The sequence below is a fragment of the Stigmatopora argus genome, chromosome 10 (assembly GCF_051989625.1).
Source record: "Stigmatopora argus isolate UIUO_Sarg chromosome 10, RoL_Sarg_1.0, whole genome shotgun sequence".
In the NCBI taxonomy this organism is placed as follows: domain Eukaryota; kingdom Metazoa; phylum Chordata; class Actinopteri; order Syngnathiformes; family Syngnathidae; genus Stigmatopora; species Stigmatopora argus.
The window spans coordinates 10,841,362-10,867,691 of record NC_135396.1 but is presented as its reverse complement, the minus strand read 5'-3'; the positions used below and the strand labels follow the sequence as shown (position 1 = coordinate 10,867,691).

At 40.1% G+C, this 26,330-nt stretch overlaps 1 protein-coding gene and 1 long non-coding RNA gene across 4 annotated transcripts; both read left to right on the top strand.

The window, feature by feature from the left end:
* The first annotated feature begins 1,022 nt into the window (after positions 1–1,022).
* Positions 1,023–2,266, top strand: LOC144083150 (uncharacterized). The gene is made up of 2 exons (XR_013303485.1): positions 1,023–1,134; positions 1,278–2,266. It is a non-coding gene; the product is annotated as an uncharacterized LOC144083150 (long non-coding RNA).
* A 2,720-nt stretch (positions 2,267–4,986) lies between these two features.
* On the top strand, positions 4,987–26,181 carry septin4b (septin 4b). Of its 3 annotated transcripts, XM_077610697.1 has the most exons (12): positions 19,509–19,637; positions 20,030–20,344; positions 21,202–21,298; positions 21,405–21,491; positions 21,883–22,006; positions 22,072–22,206; positions 23,492–23,609; positions 23,671–23,772; positions 23,891–23,987; positions 24,056–24,218; positions 24,282–24,381; positions 25,961–26,181. In XM_077610697.1, exons 1-12 carry the CDS (start codon positions 19,509–19,511, stop codon positions 26,027–26,029), a joined length of 1,536 nt encoding a protein of 511 aa, XP_077466823.1. In that variant the 3' UTR covers positions 26,030–26,181. The 3 variants fall into 3 exon arrangements, with proteins under 3 accessions (XP_077466824.1, XP_077466823.1, XP_077466822.1); XM_077610696.1 differs by having other exon boundaries at positions 24,056–24,381; XM_077610698.1 differs by lacking the exons at positions 19,509–19,637; positions 20,030–20,344 and adding an exon at positions 4,987–5,119 and having other exon boundaries at positions 24,056–24,381.
* The last annotated feature ends 149 nt before the right edge of the window (positions 26,182–26,330 follow it).

The following is a 26,330-nucleotide window of genomic DNA, read 5'->3' as shown; positions in this document are numbered from 1 at the left end:
GATGCGATGATCTATTAGAATGTTGCCGCAGCACTTCTTTGCAAAAGATCAATACCTCTGATCAATGCTGTGCCTTTGTTGTAAGCTAGCCTTGCCAACGACTTGAAAAATGACCTGATTTCCTGATTATTATTATTCTTTTTTTTTATGTATCAAATGTGCAAGCTTGAGTTCAGTGGACTGAATATTGTTGCTGATACAGTTTGGGTAAGATTTCCTTCTTGTCTTCTCATATTTATATTTTCCTGAGCTTCACTCTTTTGATATTTTATTAATATAGTCTTTTGTTGTCTTATTTAATTTTTACACAAGCTGTGAAAACAATTCTGCACTTTAAATCCTAAACGTGAATATTCGGAGTCTTGAGACGACGAGTGTTCCGTTTTTCTTTTTACTTTTTGTCACGGCTGAAAAATAAAATTGTTGCTCCTGGAAGAAAATTGTCTGATTTCATTCATAATTGTTGCTTAGTTTGTGTTCAATGGTTACATATTAAAGACACAAAATGTGATGATGTGGTTATAAAATTGAAGCTAATCGTTTTTAAAGGGAAGTGGGGCAAGTGGTGCCACTGCAGTTACCCAGAAAACCATAGAAAATGTTGTCATACTTCACTTTTACCACAAGGTGTCACTATCCAAAGCCTTTTGAACTGTAGCGTTTCACTAAAGGAAGGTTTATAGTACTGGGTCTTTTAAATACTACTATATTTTATTACACAAAAACATTCTCAGACACCAAAAGCAGTATAAAAAAATCAAAAAATATTTTTGAAATGTAATGTATTATGTGATTTTAATGGACCCTGTTGAATTTGAGTGTGTTTTAAGAGAGAATAAAAATAAGAGAAACAGGCAAAGAGCCACAATATATACAAAATATGGTAAGAAGCAAAGAGCCACATTCATTTTGACCGGGAGCCGCATGCGGCTCGAAAGCCTCGTGCTCTAGTTACATGGTAATGTTTATTAATGTATATTATAAATAACGTAGTGGACCACAAGGGCTAAACCAGAGGTGATCAACTCCAGCTCACTAATTATTGGATGCAGGTGTGTTGGAGAATGCACTGAGCTAGACATCCCAAAAACTCAATGAATTTGAGCCCATTCAACAAAATGCTCAGCAAAAGTCGTGAGTTTTTATCGTTTTTTCCAAAATAACGGACGGCGATGCTCTTTCGACGGAAAAGGAACCTAAACCAAAATGTTTGGCGGATCGTGCACGTGACTCTTCACGCATTTTGTGCACGTGTGATTGTTGTCATTTCGACGCAGCTGCGGCAATCGTGACGTCACACGCCCGGCAGAAGCCGAGCTCCGGAGCAACTTCGCACGCACAAGCCAAGGACGGGTTTGTCTGGTCGGACGCGACGGCTGTCAAACTCTCCCCGACACTGTTCGATCCCAGAGAGAAACAAACAAACGGGGGAGGACAGACGTTCGACGTCGGGCGAGGAGAAGGTGGAAGTGAAAGTTAGCGAGATGGAGTACTCGTCCAGCCGCAACCGCCTCCGCTCGTCGATGTTCAACCACGGTGAGTGAGCCGATCGTCGGCCTTCGCATTCTCTTTAAACGGCGTTATTTGGAGATCGACACGCTGAGTCAAAGGCGCTGTTGACTGTCAACATGGTTCATGTTGGTTATGCCCTCTAACCCGAATTGGAGTTATGCAAAAGTATTGCTAACCTTCACACCGGTTCTTGAGCAAAGCATACTGTCCTAGTGTTATACTGCGCTGCAATAGGATGGATGTGTGAAGACTGCTTGTTTACGCTGCACTAGTCGCCAACACAAGCGGGCATGTGTTCAAATCTTCCACAACATGCTCATTCTCTCAATATAAGACGAGATCTGCACTTGATTTGAGCCCCCTCAGAAAGAATGTCGCATACTTTGGGGAATTTGTGGGGATTCGACACTTAAATTTAGAGTTGCCTGCCTTTAACCCTTAATGCAGCTAGACAAGTGACTATTTTTGGTCATTTCATAAATTTACTCTCATAATGACCTGGTATGTACATTACATCTTGTCCACGTCATTGTGATGACACCAGGATGCCAGGTTTCAATTTTAATTAAAGTATTTATTATTACTATTTTATCTTTATAAGATATATTTTATGAAAAATATATATAAAGAGAAATAGACATTGGTGATGGCCTCCAATGAAATATTACATTTGATAGTTAATTTAAAATTAAATATTTTAAAAGAAAATGTATTTTTTTAATTGCTTAGTCAATAGATAATTTAGCTATTTAAAGTGGGAGGGGGTGAAAATGCATAAGAAAATTTAGTTTTTTCCTTTTATTATTAAAAGATCATTTTTAAAATAAGAATGTTTACTACTAATTGCATACAAATGTGACAATATTTCAATAAATACAACTAGGAAGACTGTCTGTGAATGCTCTTTCACTGGACTCAAAATCGTTTATACGTTTAGAGCCGTCAATGGCAACCAATTAATTAAAATCAGTGCTCTATAAAGAGTTAAATGCGTTACTTTGAGTTCTACTGGTGGAGTAGGTCGCCAACTATTCTCCAGTACACTAAAAGTGATTACAATAGAGCAGTATGTCATATGTCTGAGTATTGTTCTACCCTTTGTCATCGTGTGTGTTGCTGGGGCTTTTTAAAATAGCTATCTGAAGTTTTCGTTACCACCCCCAACATCCAAGCTGTTTTTTATTACACTCAAAACTAAATGATATAGTTTGGATACATTTTGGCGTTTACTTATACTACCTCTGCCATTTGCACACTAACCTCTAATTGGGAAGGGCAAACAGCTTGAAGCAACCTTGCTTTGCCTATTTGGAGAACTGTGTAAGCAACTAGTAAATGGCAACAGAATAAGGAAGACTTTTAAAGTTGTCTTGCTCTAAGTTTTGAAGCGAGTGGGGAGGATTGAAATGATTTCCCTTAAGACTTTCTTATGTGGCCTTTCCATATCGCAGATGTCCGCATAGGGAAGGTAGGCCTGAAATGTATTAAAATGGGTTAGCTGTATTGGATGATCCACCATATAGATCATCCACAGTGGATGATCCACCACACTTCATCTGACCCCCTAGTATCTCCCCCCGCAGCACATCTGTCACATACACTAATATTCCAAGCTTTATTTGGCCTTTGATCGCAGCTTGCATTCACTGCGACATCATTGAGATAAACAATAGCGAAAGTCAATTTTACATGTCGCCATAAATCATCAAGAGTCAACTATACTTTGTCTTTTTTTCTCACTTAGGCTAGCCTACACAAACCTTAGAAATACATTTATTCACTACATGAATGGAAATGCCAAGATATTGTGTGCATGTTAATTTACTGTCTATTTTCGGGGCAATAGACAACATAATAAACATTTGACTTTTATATAGGAGAATTTGTGTTTTACACAAGTGTCAATGTTAATCCTTTGCGGTTATGTTTGGAGAATACTAAAGTCCAAATTCAAGGGGTGTAGGTGTTGGTTGGATAGAGGATAATGTGGGAGATGAACAGAGCTCATTGAGAGAGTGGGCAGAGGTTTCTGTAGATTATAAGATTAGTCATGGATACATGCATAATCAACTTGGAAAAAATCCTTTAACAAAAATAATAAAGGCCACTTAGGAATGGCACATGCACAAGTGTAAATATTGTATAGCACTGGGTATAGTGTTAAGATGATATATCATGAACTCATTTCCATGAGAAACATTGCGCCATGTGATTTTGTACATTTAGTTCTATCCATATGCAGGCAACATTTTGATGAGGACTAAATATTCAGTTTATTTCCACAGTTGAGACACGGATCTTTCTGCCTGCCTGCCTGCTGCGAAACACTTAGGATGAAGAGAATGCTAGTGAAATCAAATATTTAAACCCATTAACCCTTATAATGTAAATGAAGCAACACGTTTGCTTTAAGATCTTATTTTATTATGGATGGTATCTGGAAAAGGCACACATTAGGAGAAAGCAGGGAGCGAACGGGTGCCAGATAGACCGGCCGCATATCGGAGGTGGGATTGCTCTTGCATGCCGTCTGTGGCTGCCTGACAGCATCGCTGATGGAAGATCTGGGCATGTAGGTCAAGGGAGGGACCGCTGGAGAATTGAACAAGCCAAGCAAATTGCCACTGTGGAACAGCTCTGGAATGTCATGTGGACCACATGTGCTGTGTGGTGCTAATCAGATCGCTTCTTGTTGGTAATGTTTACATTCTAAGTGTTTAAATGTTATATTTATTCCCATCTTCACTTTATACACGGATTGGTTAAAACCGATTGTTATAGAAACATATTGCCCACGTTTCTGGATTTAACAAAACATGCCCGTCAGCGAATGGAAAGTGGCATTTGTGTGATATTTCCATATAGCCCGCTTTTTTTTCCACCGACTAGTCAAAAACCATGTTGAACACTAGCACAGTATGCACTTAATGTTCTTCCTTTATGTAAAAAAGGATGAATTGCATGAAAATGCTAGAGTTTTCTCACCTCTCCAAATTACAACCACACTAATAACATTCAAATAAGTTCCTTTCAGACCGTGGTGATCAAAACAGCCTTTTGTAAATGTTCACAAAGTTCCCTAGTGTCCAGAATAAGATCAGTCTGTAGATCTGAGACTGTACATCTTCATAGTTTAACCAACTACTATTTGCTTGAAATGTTGTCAGAAAAATAATCGTCCGAGTAAAGAACAGCGGGAGTTATAATTTTTGATAAGCGTAAAGTGCAAAATACTTAAATGTCAATGATGAAGACTGAAATATCTGTCAGTCTTTGATAGCACTTGAGGCCACACCAATAAAAATGCAAAAAAAAAACAGAATTGGACTAAACTAAATGATTTTTTGTGGAAGTTCAATTCAGATGGTATTTTTATCAACTGTGCACATGTGAAGACCTATGAAATGCTTGTTGTGATTAAGGGCGAAATCTAAAAAAATGGCTTAACACACTTAATTGTTGTTCTTTTGATAGCGATGTCATTCATTCTGTTGTGTTCATCTTGTTGGCATTTTTCCTTCTCTTTCATGTTCCTGAATGCTTTGGATGTGGCTCCACAAACCCACTCGATGTTTTTTTGTTCGCCAACGCCTGACCAGATGAGGAGGTAAGAAGCCACCGTTGTATTTCAATTTTGAGTCCAAGAACTTGGGATAATGTTGAAGCAAATTGAGTTTAACAGTGAATGACCACGATAAATGTGGATACAATGTCTTTAAAGGTTCTGCAATCAAATTGTATATGTGTTACGGGGTGTTCCATCGACTCCAGCAAGTTGTGTTGGTTGTTAAAGCCCAGATTTTCTTGTTTCTCATTAGACAAGGTGACATTCTGTTTATGGGCGCGTCTGTGTAGTTTGTTTGCCGCTGACTTGCGTGTTTCTACACCAGTATTGAGGTAGAATTGGACTTCAGTGGTCGTTATTCTGATGATAGCATCAGCAGATTACTGTCCAGCCATGCATTGACAGCTGTGTTTGGGTCCTGAATGGGCAGTAGGGGGGGTGTGCGTTTGTTTTTGTTAGCTGTAAGAGTTTCACAGGTGGGTGAAGAGGAGTGGATCTATACGGGTTGACAAACGTACTTTCTCCTCAACTACGTAACAAACATTTGTGACTAAATTCCAAAGCCTGACTTCTATGGTGTTTTTTTTTCCTTTTATTTTTTTCTTGGTACCAATTTCTTGTGGTGAACTTATTCAGTGTTTTGTTTGAAGTGATAATCATTTCATGGAGTCACTATCAAAAGTTCAAATGAATTATTCTCTTAATGATTCTATCAACTGGACCCGGGAAAAAGAAAAGAAAATATTAGTACCAAAGTTGATCTACAGTCACTACGGTTTGTCATTTTTATTTATTAAAAGAAAAATGGAAACATGAAGTTGTGTAAGTGCAACTCTGGGCCGATTCTAATGACGGTTAAAAACGTTTTGCTCCTGATGTACAAAGCGTGGAATTCTCACCCGACCACAATGTACAGTCAAACATGGCATCATTATCCTCTGTAAGTAATTGCTCAATCCATCCTGACTAAGCTGATGTGCCATTTACAGTGCCAACACCCCGTGGCTGAAAACCAGGATTCCGGGTGTGGTGGTGATGGTTGTGAATTCCTCAAAAGCCTCAAAGCAAACACTTCAACGCACAAACTTGGTGTGATTGAAAATATGTTTGATGGGTTGGGTGTTAGGATGTCAAACTCATCCAGATGCGCCTTTATGTACCTTGTTTTGTGCACCGTGGCAAAATCATGCTGAGGGGAAAAAGGCCTTCCTTATGAGTATTGCATGTAACTGTTATGGTGGCCATTTCTAAGGCAATGCCAGAAATATTCATTGATTGTGCATGTACTGTAACTTTACTCAACATAGTGTAAATCATTGTTTTCACCATTTACCGGTTTTGAAGTTGGAATCATCCACGCCAGACTATATTTGAACTTTATTATCCAATTAAGTTAATTCACTTTGAAATGCCGTCTTTGTTTTTTGTTTGTTTTTTTAAATAGCTAAGCAGCAGCCATTTTAAAAACTGGTATAGCAGAATGTACAGACATGCAACACCACGCCCTAGTAACGTCAATGACATTGTAGTATTGCTGAACTAATGCCCACAGCCTAAGCTGATAATAAGGAGAACAGCAGTTATGGTTAAACCTGCTTCAGTTTCTCAGCCTACTTGTGTTAACAATGTTTAAATGACAATTTGCATATTTGTTGAAAAGTACAGACTCAACTGCATTGCCGTTGTTGGCATAGCAGACAGTGTTAGCCGTGGAGTTTTTGGGCCTCCGGGATTGCCTGTGACAAGCAGCCCTGTGGCCTTTTACAGTTTGATGAAAGGACAAACAATCGGGTTAGGGAGCAGCCACTCTACACTTGAATGAGCACGTGGCCACAGTAACAAAGACATGGTGAAAGATGAATGTTTACAGCTATGACATGCGCTTGTGTCACTTTTTTTTAAGGGTAAGTATTGAAAGAGTTGAGCTTTTCTGTGGGATAAGTTGCAATATCCTTGCTTTATTTATCACGTTCATCCATTGCCCGCTGGACCTGTCCATCATAACCCATTGCTAATTGTCCTCATCAATCCAGATGGCATTTTTTGAGCTTGAGCTATTTCAGCTTCAGCACGTAGAAGACATTTTTGGTCAGAGGGTAACGTTGGAAATTCCTCCAAAGTTTCATAGAGCAGATCTAGCTCTTGCCAAGCCACCCCTCTCACTATAAATAAGCCCAGCCTAGTTCCCAAGGCACCCAACTGGTTCCTGCTGCTCTCTTAGCAAAAGCACTGATGCTCCTCTTGCATCAGGGAAGCAAATGGTCTTGTCTTTTGAGGACAATTCTTAGTAAAGAAAACCAATATACACCATGTTTTTAGTTTCGGTATCCAGCCAGTTTGAACAACGAATGCACATCTCTCTACGCAGGCAATTTGAAAGAACCTATCTGTTTTTTACATTTGCCAACATAGTGGTGGAAATGATTTCACACATTGAAATTTTCACCTCCTAGTGTTTTTTCTTCACACCCATGGCCATGTAGGCAATGTTGAACTATTTATAGTTTATATAGATATATGGGGAATTCCAATTGTGATCTGTAAACACACAGGAACTACTCTTAGTTCTAATTATTTCAGTCCAGACCTTTGTGCACAGGTTGAGATATGGACAGACATGTTCAGTAGTTGAGTACATCTGATAGTTATTCATCCGTTTTGCTGTTTTCATAGGTAAATTTTACTGCAATAAAATCATAAAACAAACAAAAAAAACCTTCCAAATGTTATTTTAACATACTACTAATAATAATAAGATGAAACCTGCTTATGTTATAATACAACAGTATTGGCTTAGTGGTGAAAAATGTCAACAGTTTTGTTCCCCCACACACACACCTGTAGTCATATAAAATATCAAGGTATTTTTTTACATCATCAGCTGCAGCTCCTTTCGTTCCCTTAAGAAAATATCTCCAGATGCTTCCATGATGCCTGCAGGACAGTCAAAGGAAATTCCAGGCAAGCCGAGTGGAAGAGCAGGAAGAGATGGTGGAGATGTAGTGGAAGTTGTTTATGTCCCCAGCCCACAAATCATCTCTTGCACGTCTCTTCCAGTTGATAAGACAGGGCTCTAATTGACCTCATGTCTTCATACATAATCTGAAAGGAAAAAAGGAACGGATGTCATCGTATTGCCGCAATTAGCGAAGCATTGCCGTTGTACTCCTCGACACCCTCAGCATCACCAGCTCGCAATATGGGCAAAAGGAGCACGACCGTCGGTGTCGGATTTTAAGCACTAATTGAGATCATCTTAGCTTGTGCCAATGTGGTATTGTACAAAACGAAGCAGTGACTATGGGTATAATGCATGAGTAGTTTGGAATTCAGGAAGCTGAGCAGGTTTAAAATGCAGGTAGGAAATTGTTTGAAATGGGTTTGACCATGTGAACCAGAAGAAAGCCTCAGAACGTACTTGTGTGTGTGTTTAAGAAATTCCAAGCCACAACATATGGGTCTCATTGAAGGATCAAAGTAGACGCGGCGCCTGCCTCACTTGAACCGTCTTTGAGCCCTACCTTTTCTCCTTTTTTTGATGAACTTGTTTTTCTTCTCCTGGTTTTGACCGGTATCTTCTGATGCAGCGCCAAAGTCTACGTGAAACTCACTATTCCACTTAAAGGGATCACTCCCTTGGGCTTCAGGGTTTCTTTCTTTTAATGTATGTACACACGAGCACGGTCTCATACCTGTGGCCTGCTTTGACCTCATCTTTTTTTCTGAAAGGGAAAACCACACCAGGATTTTGTCTCTTTCTCTTGTCTCCACCCTTAAAGCCCTAAATATAGACATGAGTAATGGATTTTTGAAAAATATGTTTACCAGAAAAATGTGCTTACATAGCAAATGTGTTGGATTACAACAATTGAGGTGCTCTTTTACAATTGAAGTGATTTAACACACTTTTTTGGCAATGTATTTCCAACTCTATTGTTTCTTTGACTTCGTGGTAGTATATCCAACAATCAAAATTCAATTTTTTTAACAAAACAATCACATTTTAGCAGCTCGACTTTTTTGAGGGGTCAATTTCAAATGAATGAATACTTTTAAAAATGTCTGTTTTCAGTCCAATGTAGCAAGGATACAACCCAAGCAAAATTGCTGTATTTAAAGATCTGTCTTACAGAAAAGCAGATACTCATTAGGTGTTACTCTCTGTGTGGTAGTTTTAATGACAAGTGTTGGCTTCATTTTTGCATCCGTGTGTTTGGTTGGTATGCTTTGGAAACCACCAAATAAGTGCGTAGAGCATGGCTACCCATTACTGAGTGCTATATGGAGCTACCTCTTATATTTAAGTGCAATAAGCAGCTAATGACTTCCTTATTTTTACTGTTTAAAAACCTCTCCCAGTCTGCTTGGAGTCTCAATCAGAAGTAGAGAGAGTTGGAAAAACATCCGGTAGTTTTAACACATGAACTGGTTGCCATAGGAAACATTTGATGGTCTAATCTATGGTGACAGTTCTTATTCAGATCAGTTGTTGGACAGTCTGTGCAGGGTTTTATGACTAGGATGAAGGCAAAATAATGATCTAGTTGTGCTAAAATGTTGACTTAAAATTATGTTAATTTATTGTACTAGGGCCATCATACATTTTTGTGGTTTTGGGGTATTGCTAACAACTTTTACAGTCAGTGCTTATCACAACTTTCTCAAGTTTTTTTTTGTTTCACTGCCTGTGGAGACAAAGGCCTTGTGTCATTCCTCTGAATGAGAGGTCTCAGTGTTGCAGAGTCCTTCTCTCGCTTTATCGTCACTCTTGTTTTGCTGCCCAGTCTCGCTGGGACTTGTGCCATCGGGGGCGCCCCCCTCGCTGAAACATCACAATGACAGAATAGCATGAAAACGCGAGTTGTATCATTTTGAAAGCATATCATTGCATTCTCAGGAGATCTACAAATATACTGCCATGCACTTAAATGTGCCGATTGTGCTACTTTGTTTCTTTGTTGAGCTATGGTAGTAATCTAGTAGGTATGGAAGTGTCTTCAGATTCATATACGTCTCAAGAACTTTCTCCATCTTGAGGCAAACTTGGACAGATGAACAAGGTCCTGAATTGGAAGTCTTCCGCTTACTAGCGTGTAGGCTATTATTAGATTTAGCCTGAGAATTCAGACTAAGGTCAGCAATCAGATTCCTGCTCCCAAATGGTGGAACTTTAGAACAAGATGGAAAGTAGCTCAGTGAAGTGATGCCTTTTTCACAGATACATTCGCCAAGAAAAGCCTTTCCCCATGTCTCACAAAATGCTCCTGTACTCGTATTAACACCCAATAGTACAATTTACTTACATGAAATGAATGATGATGATGGACCTAAAATGCATTTTTTTATTTTCTTATACACTATGTATGATTGTCTAGTGGATTTTTGAGTAGTGGCAGTCACCAGATTATTTTAGCTCTTGCCTATGTAATTGCACAATACACATTGCCACTCAATAATTACTCTCCTCACTTGGGTTAATGTGACAGTTGACGCGTTTGCTTGAACCGAGAACTTTGTTTTTGTCCCCGTTTTTAAGTCTCATGTTAAATTTATGAATACTGGCTGGATATTTTTGTTTCCTTTTCTCCGATACTTGGATGTCTAATTGTAGTCTCAGTTCAAATGGCTGTGAAATTGCGTCTCAAAGATTTACAAACACAACTGTCATTTCTTTCCAGGCAACAGGTTGTGTGTGGATCATCTAGCGGGGTATTCTAATTATCTTTGACTTTCTTTACACCAGTAACAAGGAAGCCACACATCTGGAGCTGAAGTCTGATCTTAACACACAAATGATCACACCTAAAGCTATGCAATCAGTCCTCGGTCACATGTGGCATGCATGAACCCAATATAGCCTCTGTCAGATTAGTGTACCACCTTTTCCACTATGGATAATTTATGCAGCATTGGAGTCAAATTGACAGTGTTGTGTCACGTTTTAAAGTCTGCTTTTGTCAATGAATTGGGAGGCTTTTAATATATACACACACATACGTATACATAAGCATTATAGTTCATTCAACTGTTTGCTTTTGACTGAAAGCTGCAGGCTTTTTGTGGTACTTTTAGTTGATGGTCATTGTACAGTAATTGAAAAATCCAGTGAAAGTTCTGAAAGTTCTGAAAGTGCTAAAGTGCGTTTATTCATGGTTGTTTGAGTTACGTATACATTTGGTTTATTTTGTGACTGTTACAGCCCCATTTAACTTTTTAACCAGAGCGTTACATTTAATATTGGAATGTGGGGTTTACGCGTGTTCGTCATAGGCGCGCCAATCATTTTTCTCCTTTAGGGGATAGGCTCGGAGAGGACAGTGTGTCTGTTTGTCTTCGTGTGTGTATGCAATGGCAAAGAGGAATGACATTCTCTCATCCAATTGTTAGTCTTGTTCCTCTTTAATTTGCACTTGACAGTACCAGCCACAGTGCAATCGTTGCTGCCAAAGTATCAGCAATAAAGCTTTAAAGTATAGCGTACAGTTTACCAAGAGGTCGCTCAATGTCATAGTTAAGTCAAAAAATCATTTCTCTGTAGAATGTTTGGCCTGCTGTCTCTTGGCTCAACTTCGGCTGCTGCTTTCTGCCTCACCTGGTTTTGGTAACCCAATAAAAGAATGAATTATTAGTCTTCCCCAACAGAGAACATGGCAAGGAACCATTTTGACACCATTTTGGTTGCGATTATCTCTGGGTGACTGAAAAAAGGCAATGCATTGCCTACAAAGGGTAGCTCCTGAAATCCAGATGCTATTTTTAAATAAAGTAAATGATAGTCTACATATGGATTTCAGACGTCCAGATGTTTGCGGAGAACTGATTGTTTAACCACATTTAGTGCAGACTTTCTGGAGGTAGAGTAGCCCCAGTTTGCATGAACATGTGAAATAAAGATGTTCACAGTGCAGTCCTTGTGCACACTTTTACTTCCAGACGTGGACATATTTTGATCCCTGCTGTGAGGAGGAAATAAAAGAAATTCTGCTTATTATGCTAGCAACTTTGTAACGTTAAGACAAAACTGACGGAGCTGTTGTAACTGTGTTGTCTAATTGTGAGTGATCTGTTCGCAAGACTGACAATTGACCACTATGAGGCCACGCATTGATCTAACCGAATCTTTTCTCCTGTCCAATGGAAAGAGTAGGATGCGGCCAGTCACAGGTGACTGAATGAAAGTGGGAAAACACTTCAGTTCTTAATGGGGCATTGCTAAATTATTTACAATCACAATTTAAGGGTTTCGGAACATTAACCTACAAAGTTGGTAATTGTGGATGCAACTCTTTAGAAAGTTATATGGCCATTATCGACCTGACTAATCTTCATTTCCTTTCATCACAAAGGTCTTGAACTGCTGCCTTTCCATTCCCAGTCTTTGTTTTCAACTTGGTGGACCAAACTTGAAGGAAACTTTTCTCAATTCTATGTGTAATGAACTGTAATCCTCCACCGTAGGCTGCTCTAGCGGACTGCCGACTGCCCTATCTTAATCTACGTATGAAAAAGTAATTCTCGTGAGAATAATTAGGCTGCCTAATGTTTGTTTCCACTCAACTTGGCACCTTCTGCAAGGCAAGAACCTCATTCCAGACACTGATGTAATTTCTCATATTGAATCTACCCGAGACACAATGCAAACACTGTTTCAGCAGATCTGAGACGCAGATTTGTGTCTTTCCCCCCACTTTTACTTTAGTCACATTGTGATAAGATACCACACAAGGTGGTTTTGTGTTGTTTTAACACCAGCCTTGAATCCACTGCTATTTGGAAAGACTGAAGTGAGGTCATTCACCTGAGCACTGACTTCCTTTCTCCAGAGCAAGTGAAATTTGCCACCCAGCACATGCGGTCATTTTGTTTTGTCTGCCGTCATCTTTTGTTTTTACCGTTTGCTCTACTAGCCTGAATATTATACTTATTGGATATATATTTCCAAAGTGTGGTGCTCGTATTTAGACTGGAAAACTAGAAGTGGGTGCTTGACTACATTTCCTTGACGATAAACTAATCAAATAGTCAATGTTTTTGAAATGATACATGGCAGCGGCCTCTGTTTGTGTAATGTCGCTCCCTGTAAAATACATGTTCTTGTTTGGACCGCATCCGTTTGTTGCAGCCATGTAGTTTTGCGTCAGTTAAACCATATACCGTATTTTCACAACTATACGGCGCATCATATTTTTTTCCGCAGTGTCAATAACGAGTGCTATTTCTGTATTTTACACACAAAAAGGACGCACCGTTTTTATAGACGCAGCCAGGCATGGCAAAACATTCACCGGCTTAAACATACACGCTACACCCACACGCTAAAAACACGTTTTTAAATAGGCAACGGAAGCAAAACTGATTGGGTGTATTGACAAAAGAACTACATATCCCAGCAGTCACTGCGCATTACTTTTTCTACGGGAAAATGGTAGAGTCGGGGGCTGCTTGCCGTAGTTGTGAGAGTTGTAGAGGATGGTGTACCCTATCGACTGATTTATTTTATTTTATCGTGATAACAATTTTAGTATTGGTCCATATATAAAGCGCACTGGATTATAAGGCGCCCTGTCTATTTTGGAGAAAATTTAAGACTTATGTGCGCCTTATAGTCGTGAAAATACGGTATATATGTTTGGTTTTCTCATGAAGGAAAGTTATAGTGCTTTTCCTGAATTCAAACGGTGTCTTAAGTTATTTGTGTAAAGTACCAATTTGGTCAGAGTTCGCTTGAAATATGCACAAAGATTGAAGTGACATTCTGTGCATACTTCTGCTAATGATGCAGCTCAGTGGAAAGCAGTCAGAATAGCACAACAAAGATTACAGTTCGCTACTTATGAGTTCAGATGGTTGCCTTGCTGTTTTCTGGATAGTTTTTGCCAAATGAGCCTTAGACAGATTGTGTGTTGGCAGGTGATCACGATATGCCTTCTGCAAATCGGGTGCCTGTGGGCACAAAGGCTGTAACGACCCACAAACGCATGAACTCAAAGAACACGGCATGCACTTGAAGCCTAAAAGGAATTTCATTGCTCATTTGTTTTCCTTTTCGTTTAATCTCAATCGGGCCTTTCTTTTAGCTCTTCAGCGGAAGGCCCCTCGGCATCACAACATGAGCCATTGTTGCACCATACCGCCGTTTTGACAATAGACGAAAACGCTTTAGCACCTTTCTTGCTGGAATGTCTCTATATCAGATAAAGGGTCTTGATAGAATAGAGCAGGAAGTGTAGGAAGTGTTAGTACGGGAGCTTCAAGACTCCCAGCTTGTTGCTATTGTAAAACAATATTTGTGTTCCTGCAAGGTGCTGGAAGTTGACTCCAGTGCAACGCCGCATCAAGTAAAGTGCTTACTCTACTTTGGAGCTCAGCAAATCCAATCTATAGAAGTGATTCAATAAAAGGTTGTCTACATACTCGAGTAAAAATTAGTGTTTAGACCAGGGGTGTCAGACTCGGGTTGGTTCGCAGCCCGCTTTAACGTCAACTTGGTTTCACGTGGGCCAGACCATTTTAGATGTAATATTTAGATATTTTTTTAATAAATGGATTAAACGTGCGCACATGTGGCTCTTTGCTCTCCAGTTTGATGTTTTGTTTTCTCAGTCTTATCGTTATTTATATTTTTATATTACTTATTGATGTTTTTACTGGGAAAACGCACTTTGTGGAGTAGCACCACCCATTTTGTTATATGCAGCTGTGTATGATGACTATAAAGGCTTTTGATTTTTGATTTCTCAAATTTACTAACTACCACTACCCAACTCTGATCTGTGCTGGCTGTAAATGAGTTAAGCTAATGATCATTTTTGAATAGATGTCCACTGCCCCTAAAAAGGTTAAGTATAATACTATTGCATTGAACTCAATCTCCAAAAGTACAGTTTTTCCCCTCCCTGAAATTTAAGCGCAGTCTTACTACCTACACCACGTGTCATAGTGGCGGCCCTGGGCCCAAATCTGGTCCGCCGCATCATTTTGTGTGGCCCGGGAAAGTAAATCATGAGTGCCGACTCTCTGTTTTAGGTTCAAATTAAAATGAAGAGTACAGATGTATATTAAATTTCCTGATTTCCCCCTTTTTAAATCAATAATTGTAATTTTTTAAATCCATTTTTCTGTGTTTTTAGTTCAAAAATCATTTTTTTAAATCTAAAAATATATATTTTTAAAAAGCTAAAATAAACATTGTTTTAGATCTATAAAAAACTGAATATTCAGGGCTTTTAATCCAGTTCTTTTGATCCATTTATAAAAAAAAATCTAAAATGGTCTGGCCCAGATGAAATGGTGTTGACGTTAATGCGGCCCGCGAACCAACCCGAGTTTGACACCGCTGACCTAAACGGTGGCTTATAAAAATGAAAATAGCCAATGCCTTTTCCCCAAAAACATCTTGGCCTAAAACACTAACATATTTCAATGTTGGCCCTGATGTTGGCACGAGGAGAGCCAAGTAGGAGGTACGTACACTCGTACTTGCTTGTCAAATGTTGGAGAACCACGGGTCTAGAGAACATTTATGAGCAGCAGGTGGCACTATCCTCCCTTTCCGGTAATCGTCCTTTTAGGAAGAGTAACAACGCTACAATCTGTGCTTTCGATCAATAGGAATCCCACAAACTAGAGAATGAGGGAGGTGCTGTTTGGACCATTTGGCGCTTTCTTCTAGAGTTTTTTTTCTGTGGTTCAGTGGAACTCCCTGGCTCTCTTTGGTACTAGGCCACATCGTCTTACAATGTAAGCACGTTGCAATATGATCCTCGGTGCCGCAGACACAGAATGTCACTGTCTTTTCCATCTCGGCCTTAAGTGCTCGCGTTTTGGTGCCTGGGAGTGTGTGTGTGGGCACCGTCAGCCCTTTTTGGTCGTCGACAATTAGTGGCCAAACATAAATTAATTCACTTCCCTTTCTTGTCACTTTTTTTTGCATCTGCCTGAAATGTAAATGTAATTTGCCCAGTGTGCTTTACTGTACCAACTGTTTTGCTGACTCTATTCCGTCGCCGTTGCGCCGTATGTTAGCAATTAGAGTATAGTGCATTTGGCACTCTTGAAAAAGCTCTGAAGATTGAGATCCAGTTGCTTTTGGATCTTCCTCCCATGGGTCAAAAATGAATTCTCAGCCTTAATTCTGGTGCTGTGATTGTCCATTTGCTCTTAAACTAACAAGATACACTATCGGAGTACGCCTTAACTCTTCTGCTCAAAGTGTTATCTGTCCATTCCATCTAGTCACTTTTCTAAATCTATTCTTACAAGAGTACATTCTCTTTTCTTCTACCTGAATTCATAGGACCACTATAAACAATGTCTGTTTAAGACATTGAACTTGGCCTTAACATCCAACTACTGAGACTGAGCTCTTCTGTGATTAATAAGGAAGTGTTGTGTCTGACAAAAAAAAAATGCACACACAAAGTCCTACTGTGGGCCTGGCAGTGCCATCTGGGTGGTCTGTGCCAGATGTGTTCACCATTAAAAGAATGCTACTGCGTTTTCAAACAGTAAAGAGTTGTGAAGTTTTTGTGCCTATCATAGCAATGCAATTTGACACCATTGAATAACATGTTAGAAATTGAACATTCATCTTATATTGCTTTAAGGACTTTCCACAGATGAGATGTTAAACTGTGATTGTTGTGAGGCACTTTTAGCTTTGCATTGAGAAAATAGAATTACATCTGACATTGCCATGTTTACCTTAAATTGCCTCCTTTTATGGTTGCCAGGTGTGTCACCTTTCTGCGGGTGGATTTTTGGAGACAGCAGTTTGCCTTTTAGATAACTTTTTTATGTAATTAATTTGTCAGTGTGTGTCTGTGTGACAATTTGGAGAGATTACAATGTCCAACTTCTCACTGAGGCTTGCTAGTGCTTTTCAAATAAAGGCTGCCATTCACAGTGTGTGCACATGACTGACTGAACCACCTGCAGATGGCCTCTTTACAATCATATAATTCACTAGTATTCAGCTTGTCTACTCACAATGAAGTTTCAGAAAGCGCTTAACTCTCATTTCTGTTCCTATTGGTCCAGGGAAGATGACGTTTGTCCTTGACTCATTGGCCATTTTGAATGGGAGGGTTGTCAGTGACCACTCACTGCCACCCCTACTTAGTACAAATGGTTCGGATGTCTTTCTCCGTCATTGCCAGCTGAACTCTGTCCATCAAATCGCCACTGTATGACTTCCGAAACAATAATCATTTAATAGTCGTATCGTAATTATTGTTGTAGGAGTGTAAATGGCTCGGTCAACTGCGTTTCCTCCAAGGCTAAAAGCTGCTTTCATCACGGACATTTAATCACAACATGTTATATAATATACTAATGACTTTTGGCAGTTTTTGCTGGCGTTTCCCATGTCACGGAGGGAGCATTTGATCTGGACTCCCCCCTGGGAGCTGTTACAAATCATCGTCTCTCAGCACCGCTGCAGCAAAAGCCCACTACCACCATCCAACAGTAACAAGGCTGCATAGTCAGCACCGCAACTTGTTTATTTTTGAGTTGGGCTTCTTGTCCCTCCATTGTTTCTCAGGGCTCATGTGGGAGTCCCATCGTCGCATTCCTATAGAGTATGTTTCACATCTCTTCTCTCTGTTGGGACGTTAGGCTATTACAGTGTTCCCCAATTGCTCAATCACAAAGTCCAACTCCCTGAACCAAATGAGCAGTTCTCACATTTGGTGCAACTAGTCTGCATTTCAAGAATCAATTCAAACAATATCTCATAAATCTTAACACATTTTGCGTTGCTAAAAAGAAAAAGAATGCTTGCAAAAAAGTTTCAAAAAGGGCCTACTATAAATTAATACCAATACTGTCAATAGTACTTGAAACAAGATCCATTGCACTCAATAATACTCTTTGAAAACGACATTCATTTTAAATTTACTTGTATAGGTCTATGTACAGTAAAAACAAAACTGTAGTATGGAGGCCTACTTAAAATAGTAAATAAAAGAAGTGCAGTATCTGAACGTTGTTTTCAAAGATCATTGTTGCGCAAATGGATCTGGTGTTGAGTTGCTACAAGTATACTTCTCATCTGTAGTGTTAACATTGAGTTGAAATATTGCACAGACTTGCTTATCGTTCATATGAAATACGCAATTTTATGAATTGTATAAAAACAGATTGTAAAAAGCTTCTAAAAATGGGCAATATCCAACATTCTCACTGAACCTTCTGTTCAGTGTTGATGATTTCTCGTTTATATACTAGTCTTAAACCCTTGGAATTCCGTTCCACGATTCACTTCAAAACGTAAAATAGCTATGTAGGTAAATCATCTATCTCATTAGTGAGTTCAATTAGCATCCTCTTAATGTTTAATTTACCCTTGATGAATAATGAATTGTTTCTTATTTCCGCTGCATTACCATTTGCTGTTTTTTTTAACACATGAATATCGAAATAGCTTTCTTTCCTGGACTTTATTGCACTCTTTTGACTAGTACAGCTAAATATAATGACATAGGGAGATCTAGCAAGTGCCGTGTGGCCAGCGATGTGGCTCATCAATCTTTCTGATCAGTATCCTGAGGGAGCCTAATGGTTCGATGGTAAAGTAGGACGTAGCGTTTGGCCTTCGTATAAATACGGGGCGCTCGTGCCTCCCTTTCCTGTTTCCTGCTGGAGAGCCCTTGAGGACAAGTTTCTGAAGAGGGTTTGAAGCTTCAGTACCACTGTTGACAAATTTGCATGAGAAACAGCCTTGTTCTCTGCACAGAGGGTGAGCATAATTGCTTAATATTGGTTTGTGGTGCCTTTCATTGTTCATTTATTTATTTATTTTTTTGCCTTAAGTTAGGAGAAGCTAACATTGAGTTCAAATGGATGGGAGATCTATCGCCATCCAGGACAGCTAATGTGTTGAAAACCCAGTACAATGGGAAACTTTAATGGAGTGTTTGCCTTTACAAATGAATTTAGTAAGTCGTAATCCTGCTTTGTTTGGAGCTTGAAAGGGTTTGAGAGTGACCGTCACCATAATTCTATTTAGGTCACACAAGCAAGCCTGTTGGACATTGATCTGTGAGCTTTGGTTGTAGCACAGCAAAGCGGGTCACTCAAAGAGTCCAACTGTGCCCCACAGTTGCGCATGTCTGCGTGAGGATATGTAATAACATGACAAATGACTTTAGAAATAGAGGTTACAACATTTAGAAATAGTATAACATTTTCAGTTTGTTGGTAAATGTTTCCTCTAAATTTGAATGCGTACAACAACCTTTCTTCAACACGCCATTTTGTAGCGGTGCCTTTTTTTCTTTATTTAATGACTACTTTATTTTTTCCACCTTCCTCTTTGGCCTTATCTGTTTTACCTTGTGGTCTTGACCCCTCTTTCTCTGTATCAAATCATTCCATAAACACTCCCTTCTGGTCGAGGATTGCAGCGTTCACTGTCGCACCGCTAGCAATGGAGGACGCTGACCATGAAATTCCGTCTTCATCAGACGAGCGGGACTCTTGTCCCGTTTCCCCGAATCCAGATGGGGACTGTGATCCCCAGCAAGTACCGCTCACGGGTTCTCTTCAAAACGTGCAGGTGCATATAATTGTATCCCTTTGCACTTGGCCTGTATTTTAATAGTGATAATATCTAAATGTTCAAGCAAGGAATGAGTTGAGAGTCACGGCATGGGCCTGTTGGGCCTGAGATGAAATGGTCTGATGGCTCTCTCACGGCCACTCCATTATTCATCTGTGTTGAGTGAATGCCAGCGGGCCGTCAGTCTTTTGGTAACTCCAGCCCAGCGTGAGCATTGCACCCAACTTAGAGTTTGTGAGCCCGCTGCAATGACTTCCAACATGCAATCGAGAAAATCATTTTTTTAACAAATTCACCTTTCCAAATGTAACACTTCAACAATCTATCACCTCCTTCACCCTGTGTGTGACTACCCGCTCCGTGCATGTGTTTGAACCCGACACATCTAGCATTCGAGCCATTCCGATGACTCCGAGGTGGAGAACATAATGCAAGACTGTCCTTTAGAACATGACCACCCCAGCTCAACTCCGCAGCACCAACATGACGAGCCGGAGGCTCGCGATGCGGTCGGAGCAGCCGAGGGACACGACCACCCTCCCTCTCCGTCATCTTTGCGCCCCCCTGTGGCGGGTACGGCCTGCCCGGACTCGACTCCTGAGCCCGCTTTGCCTTTGCGTGTGGAGTTTGACTTGTCTTCCCCAGTCAGTCCCTCCAGGCCCAAAAGTCCATGGGCCCGGTTTGACCCTTACAGCAATAATGAGGTAACATACAGGGGCGGAGTTAAGGCAAGACGCACTTTTTTGTGTGTTAGTCAATGTATGTATTATTGAAATGGTTTATGTTGTGATGGAGCAGGAAACGACTGTTGTTTGGTGTTGCTAGTAGGGATGAAGCGATCGCATATTTTCCTTGAGTCCGAGTCACGTGATTTGGATGTCACCAGATCCAATTCCTCAGGAGGGTAAAGGGTCACATTCAAATGTAATTTTTTCCCAATTTGGACAAAGCTATGCCAACAATATTGCCCATCTAAAAGGGTTATTACTACAGCAGTGGTTTCGAAAAGAGAAAAACTCACTCTCGAAAACGGTTTGTTTGTCTCATTGTGCCCTGCCAAGGACTTGCAATCAATTCAGGGTGTCTGCTGCCTACTGCCCACAGTTGTTTGGGATATGCTCCAGCACCCCCACCACCCTTATCAGGATGAACAGAAAATGAAGTGGTTATTCGATTGAATAAAGTATTTTCTTTGTATATGTTTTTTGACGGTTATATACACCATATCCATTTTAATTTGGGAGATTGCCATTAAGTAATCACATTTAACCACTATTGATAGCAGTAGATGTCCAATCTATGAATTGCAGTGATCATTCAATCGCAATGAGTAAATATTTAATAATACATGTACATTTTAGTAACGCAATTTTTTTATAAACCGATTCTGATTTCCTGCATTTCCAATGACTTGATCGAATCAGTGACATCTTTAGTTGCTTGGGCTGCTTTATTGGTGTGACTATGTTAAAAATTAAGCTTTTATTCTCATAATTCACTGTATTGCACCACTATCGGTGTGCAACATATCCTAAAATAAATCTTTTCCAATGATTTTCAGGACCAAGACAAGGAATATGTGGGCTTTGCAACACTCCCAAACCAGGTGCACCGCAAATCGGTGAAGAAAGGATTCGACTTCACTCTCATGGTTGCAGGTAGAGTCCAATCTGACCTCGTCAGCAGCACCATTTCACCCTAAACTCCTCAAATCCAAACGCGTGACCTCGCTTGTCCTTTCCTTTCACGGCATGTGTACTACAGGGGAGTCTGGCCTTGGAAAATCCACCTTGGTAAACAGTCTCTTTCTCACAGATCTTTACAAAGACAGGAAGCTGCTCAATGCTGAAGGTAAACAACACAGCAATTATTACTGCGCCGTCAAAAATGATCTATATGTTTTCCAATTTGGTGTCATAACAAACAAATTAATAGTATCTTGGTTTTATCACTGCACTCTAATGACGCTTTTATACACGTTTTATACATGTTAACCTCATTGTGGGGAAATTGGTTTTCAATGATATTATACACCTGGTCAACAGGCATAGACAAATTCTTGCAAATTCTAGTGTGAACGAGCAGCCTACTAAGAAACTGAAACGGCGTGGTCAAACAAGGGCCCCCTTTTTCTTAACATGTCAATAAAAGTTAACACAGTGGGAGGAAAATACACTTGTTGATCTAAAAGCATAGAGACTCTCCCAAAAATAATTTGGCTTTATTTGTTGAACCTTTTTAGAACGAATTATGCAAACGGTAGAAATCACCAAGCACACCGTCGATATAGAAGAAAAGGGGGTGAAACTCAAACTGACCATTGTGGACACTCCGGGCTTTGGCGATGCAGTCAACAACACCGAATGGTAACCACGCACACGCCAGAACGCATTGTTTTTGGATGTCACAAAACCCGTTTTTTCGTCTGTAGCTGGAAGCCGGTGGCCGACTACATCGACCAGCAGTTCGAGCAATATTTTCGGGATGAAAGCGGCCTCAACCGGAAGAACATCCAGGACAATCGCGTGCACTGCTGCCTCTACTTCATCTCCCCTTTCGGCCATGGGTACGATTCAGAAACGCCGTCATTTTGGTGGATAAATAACTCGTGCAATCTGCCTTCAGGTTTATTCAGTCTTCTACTCTAATCAAGCGTAGTGGTAGTAGTAGTAATCAAAAGTAGTAATCATTGGTGTTACTAAGCCTATTTTAGGAGGTCTTCAAGTGCCCCAAATATATTCTTTAGCCCCCATAATTAGTTAATTTTCATTCATTCAAGAACCACTACACCATCGGGTGGCCTCTGTTTTTAATCATTTATTTTAATTGTTATTATTGTTTTTTTTTTTTTACAAAACATCAACATTTCTTCAAAAAATGACAATATATGGTAAGGCATTTTTTCATGGAAAAAGTGCTTTTAAAGAAAGGATAATTTTCGTACAAAAAATTAGACCATGACTAGGCATATTTTCTTTAAAAAAAACCTAATAATAATTCCATCTTCTACTCCAATCAAGCATAGGAGTAGTAGTCATTGGTGGTTGGTCACTTTCTTAAAACAACAACAACAGTTAGGTTAAGGCTTTTATTTGTGAAAAAAATGACAATGTATAGAAAGGCTTTATTTTTTTTAAAACACATGAAGTCTGCCTTCAGGTTTATTCAGTCTTCTCTAATTAACTGTAGTAGCAGTAGTAGTAGTAGTAGTCATTGATGTCACTAAGCGTATTTTAGGTGGTCTTCAAGTCGTTCAAATGTATTCTTCAGCCCCCATAATTAGTTAAATTTCATTCATTCAAGAAACACTTTCTTAAAAAACAACAACATTTAGGGTAAGGCTTTTTTTCATGGAAAAAGAGCATGTAAAGTAAGGATAATTTTCGTACAAGAAAGTAGACCATGTATAGTAAGGCTTTATTTTCTTAAATTTTCTTTTCTTTTTTAAAATAACAAATGCAGTCTACCTTCAGGTTTATTCAGTTTTCTACTCTAATCAAGCATAGTATTAGTCATTGGTGTCACTAAGTCTGTTTTAGAAGGTCATCAAGTCCCTCAAATATATTCTTAAACCCCCACAATTAGTTAATTTTCATTCATTCAAGAACCACTTTCTTATAAAAGCAACAACAGTTAGGGTAAGGCTTTTATTTGTGAAAAATGACAATGTATAGTAAGGCTTTTTTCACGGAAAAAAATAGTTTGAGTTATTCATTGTAAATTGCAGGGAAAATTCTAATTCGTGCATGAAAGAATTCATCGTCATATTTGATTGTTCGAATTGGAAAGATCTTAATAAATGGATACAATGTACATGCAAAGCTTCTTAACAACGGTTTGTGTTTTGGCAGCCTCCGACCGCTGGATGTTGAATTCATGAGGGCTCTTCACGAGAAGGTCAACATTGTTCCAGTCTTGGCCAAAGCTGACACACTCACCCCAAGTGAAGTCAGGAAGAAGAAAATTAAGGTAAGGTTACTTCCTGTCTAGGGACAGATAGCCCACACTTAACTAAATACTTTTTTTGTAGATTCGAGAAGAGATCGAACAATACGGCATCAAGATTTACCAGTTCCCCGATTGCGACTCGGACGAAGACGACGACTTCAAGCAGCAGGATCACGAGCTGAAGGTGAGCGTGATCGTGTGACCACTTTCTCCGTCAATCCCAACGACTTAATGACAAACTCTTCGCCCGTCTCTCGCTTCAACGCTAACGGAGAAAACCTGCTACTTCTCCCCGCAATCAGGAAAGCATTCCGTTCGCAGTCATCGGCAGCAACACGGTGGTGGAGGCCAAAGGGAAGAGGGTGCGAGGTCGTCTCTACCCTTGGGGGATCGTCGAAGGTAGGCCAGGCCCTCGTTCCCGGCCTTCAGCGTGTCCCCGTCGACCCTTCACGCCGTTCGCTTTGCAGTGGAGAACTCGGCGCACTGCGACTTTATCAAGCTGAGGAACATGCTGGTGCGAACACACATGCAGGACCTGAAAGACGTGACCCGGGAGACCCACTACGAGAACTACCGAGCCCACTGCATCCAGAACATGACACGCATGGTCGTCAAGGAGCGCAACCGCAAGTATGACGCCCACGGTTTTACGGTGACGGCGCCGCCTTCTAACGAGACGGTGCGTTTGCGCAGCAAGCTAACCCGGGAGAGCGGCACCGACTTCCCCATCCCCGCCGTGGGCGACGTGGCCGACAACCAGACGGAACGGCTGATCCGAGAAAAAGACGAGGAGGTACGCTCGTGCGAAAGGGACTTGGAAATGACGTCTGGCGCCGAAGCCCGCTCGCATCTGGAGGACGAAGCCCTTTAGGCGGCCTCCGCGCGTGTGCCCGCTCGCCACGCGACCCCTCGCGGCGACCTTCTTTAGCTCAAAGTCGACAGTTTCGAAAAAGGTCGTGTTGTCGGTGGCTGGTTTTTTTTGCCCCCCGAGCTTCTTGTGACTAATTGATGTTGTCATTATTTCTCTTTCATTTTTCTTCTCACATGCTCACTGTTTCTCTTCTTGTCATTGAAATTCTCCAATTTTTTTTGGTCACACGTTCCTAGAGGTCATGTTCTTTTCGGCTTTGGTCACGTTATGATTTTCCTTTCCTTTTTTTATTTCCTCTTTTGGCTCTGGTTTTCTCTTTGTTCTGAAATCTCATTTGTCACTCCATTATTGTTTCTCAGCACTTTTTGCCATTGTTCATATTCTCACATCACCTTTCGCTACTGCATGGCATTCAATGTCAAATTGTTGTTTTGCTCAGCTGTCACAGGTAATGAATGAATGCTTTGGCGTGGCTACCTGCCACTTCAAAGAACATTGCGTACATCAAGTGTTATTAGCCCAAGTGGGAATTTTAAAAATGGAGAGTTCATTGGATTTAAAATTACAGTTGGAGCGCTATGAGTAGTTTTTAAATCCGCAAGGTAAGAAATTCCTGCCATTTCAGTATTTATTGTCCTTTTTAGTTACACTTGTGATCAAAAGTGGTACAGAAACTCGTAAAGAGTAAAATGTCATCAGACGACATATTTTTTTCTCTGGAGTCATTGCAACAGATACTTGATTGCAACCAAAAACATTCATGTAGTTGGTTTTTCTACTTAAGGTATTAATGGAAGCACGTCGCCCTCACAGCTCTGGGGTCCTGGGTTCAAATCCAGATTGTTCCACCTGTGTGGAGTTTGCATGTTCTCCCCGGGGGTTTTCTCCGGGTACTCCGGTTTCCTCACACATTCTAAAAACATGCATGGCAGGCTGATTGGACACTCTAAATTGCCCCTTGGTATGAGTGTGAGCGTGAATTAAAATGAAGATTATAGATGTATATTATATTTCTGATTTTCCCCCTTTTAAATCAATAATTGCAATTTTTTCATCCATGTTTTTCTTTGTTTTTAGCTCAATCAGTTTGTAAAATCTAAAAATATATAAACAATATTTTCTGTTTTCCACTTTAATATGGAACATAATGATTAAAAGAGATTTTCCCTTACTAAGAAAAAACCCTCAAATAAACACTTTTTAGATCTATAAAAATGGAATATTTAGGGCTTTTGATTTAGTTTTTGAATCCAATTTTTAAAACAATATCTAAATATATCTAAAATGGTCTGGCCCACATGAAATCGAGTTGACGTTAAAGCGGCCCGCGAATCAACCCGAGTCTGACACCCTTGCTATACAGCATTAGCATTAGACTTTGACCCCCCTTTTATCCCAAATAAAAACTATTGATTCCAGCAAATCAAATCAATTTTTGTTTGTGTGTGTTTGTTGAGCTGCATTTAATGATCTGGATGTCGCTTTGTGATTGTCCCGACAGTTGCGGCGCATGCAGGAGATGCTGCAGAGGATTCAGCACCAAATGCACACAAGGAAGGACTCGTACTGACACACCGTGCAAGCCTCCCAGAAGGCTCATCCCCGCCCAATGACCTCATCAGTGTCCATCATGCACTCAGCCAAATGAGGTCAGAACGCTACTCTGTAAATACTATTGACAAGAAACCAGGCGCTGGTTACAAAACTGAAAACAATCCAATTTTCTTGAATCCGTCAAAATCCAGCCCGCCGGTTTTAATTTTTTATTTTACTGTTGGTCAGTCACAGTATCAAAATGTGTCATTTTCTATACGGCATTTAAATTTACCGCGGCATCGTTGGTTAATCCGCTTGGGATTGTTTGATTTCAA

Excerpts from the sequence above, each read along its gene's own strand:
- septin4b (XM_077610696.1), top strand. The coding sequence starts at position 19,509 with ATGGAGGACGCTGACCATGAAATTCCGTCTTCATCAGACGAGCGGGAC. Across the intron at positions 21,299-21,404 it reads CTTCACTCTCATGGTTGCAG|GGGAGTCTGGCCTTGGAAAA; the intron begins GTAGAGTCCAAT and ends TGTGTACTACAG. Across the intron at positions 24,382-25,960 it reads TCCGAGAAAAAGACGAGGAG|TTGCGGCGCATGCAGGAGAT; the intron begins GTACGCTCGTGC and ends TTGTCCCGACAG.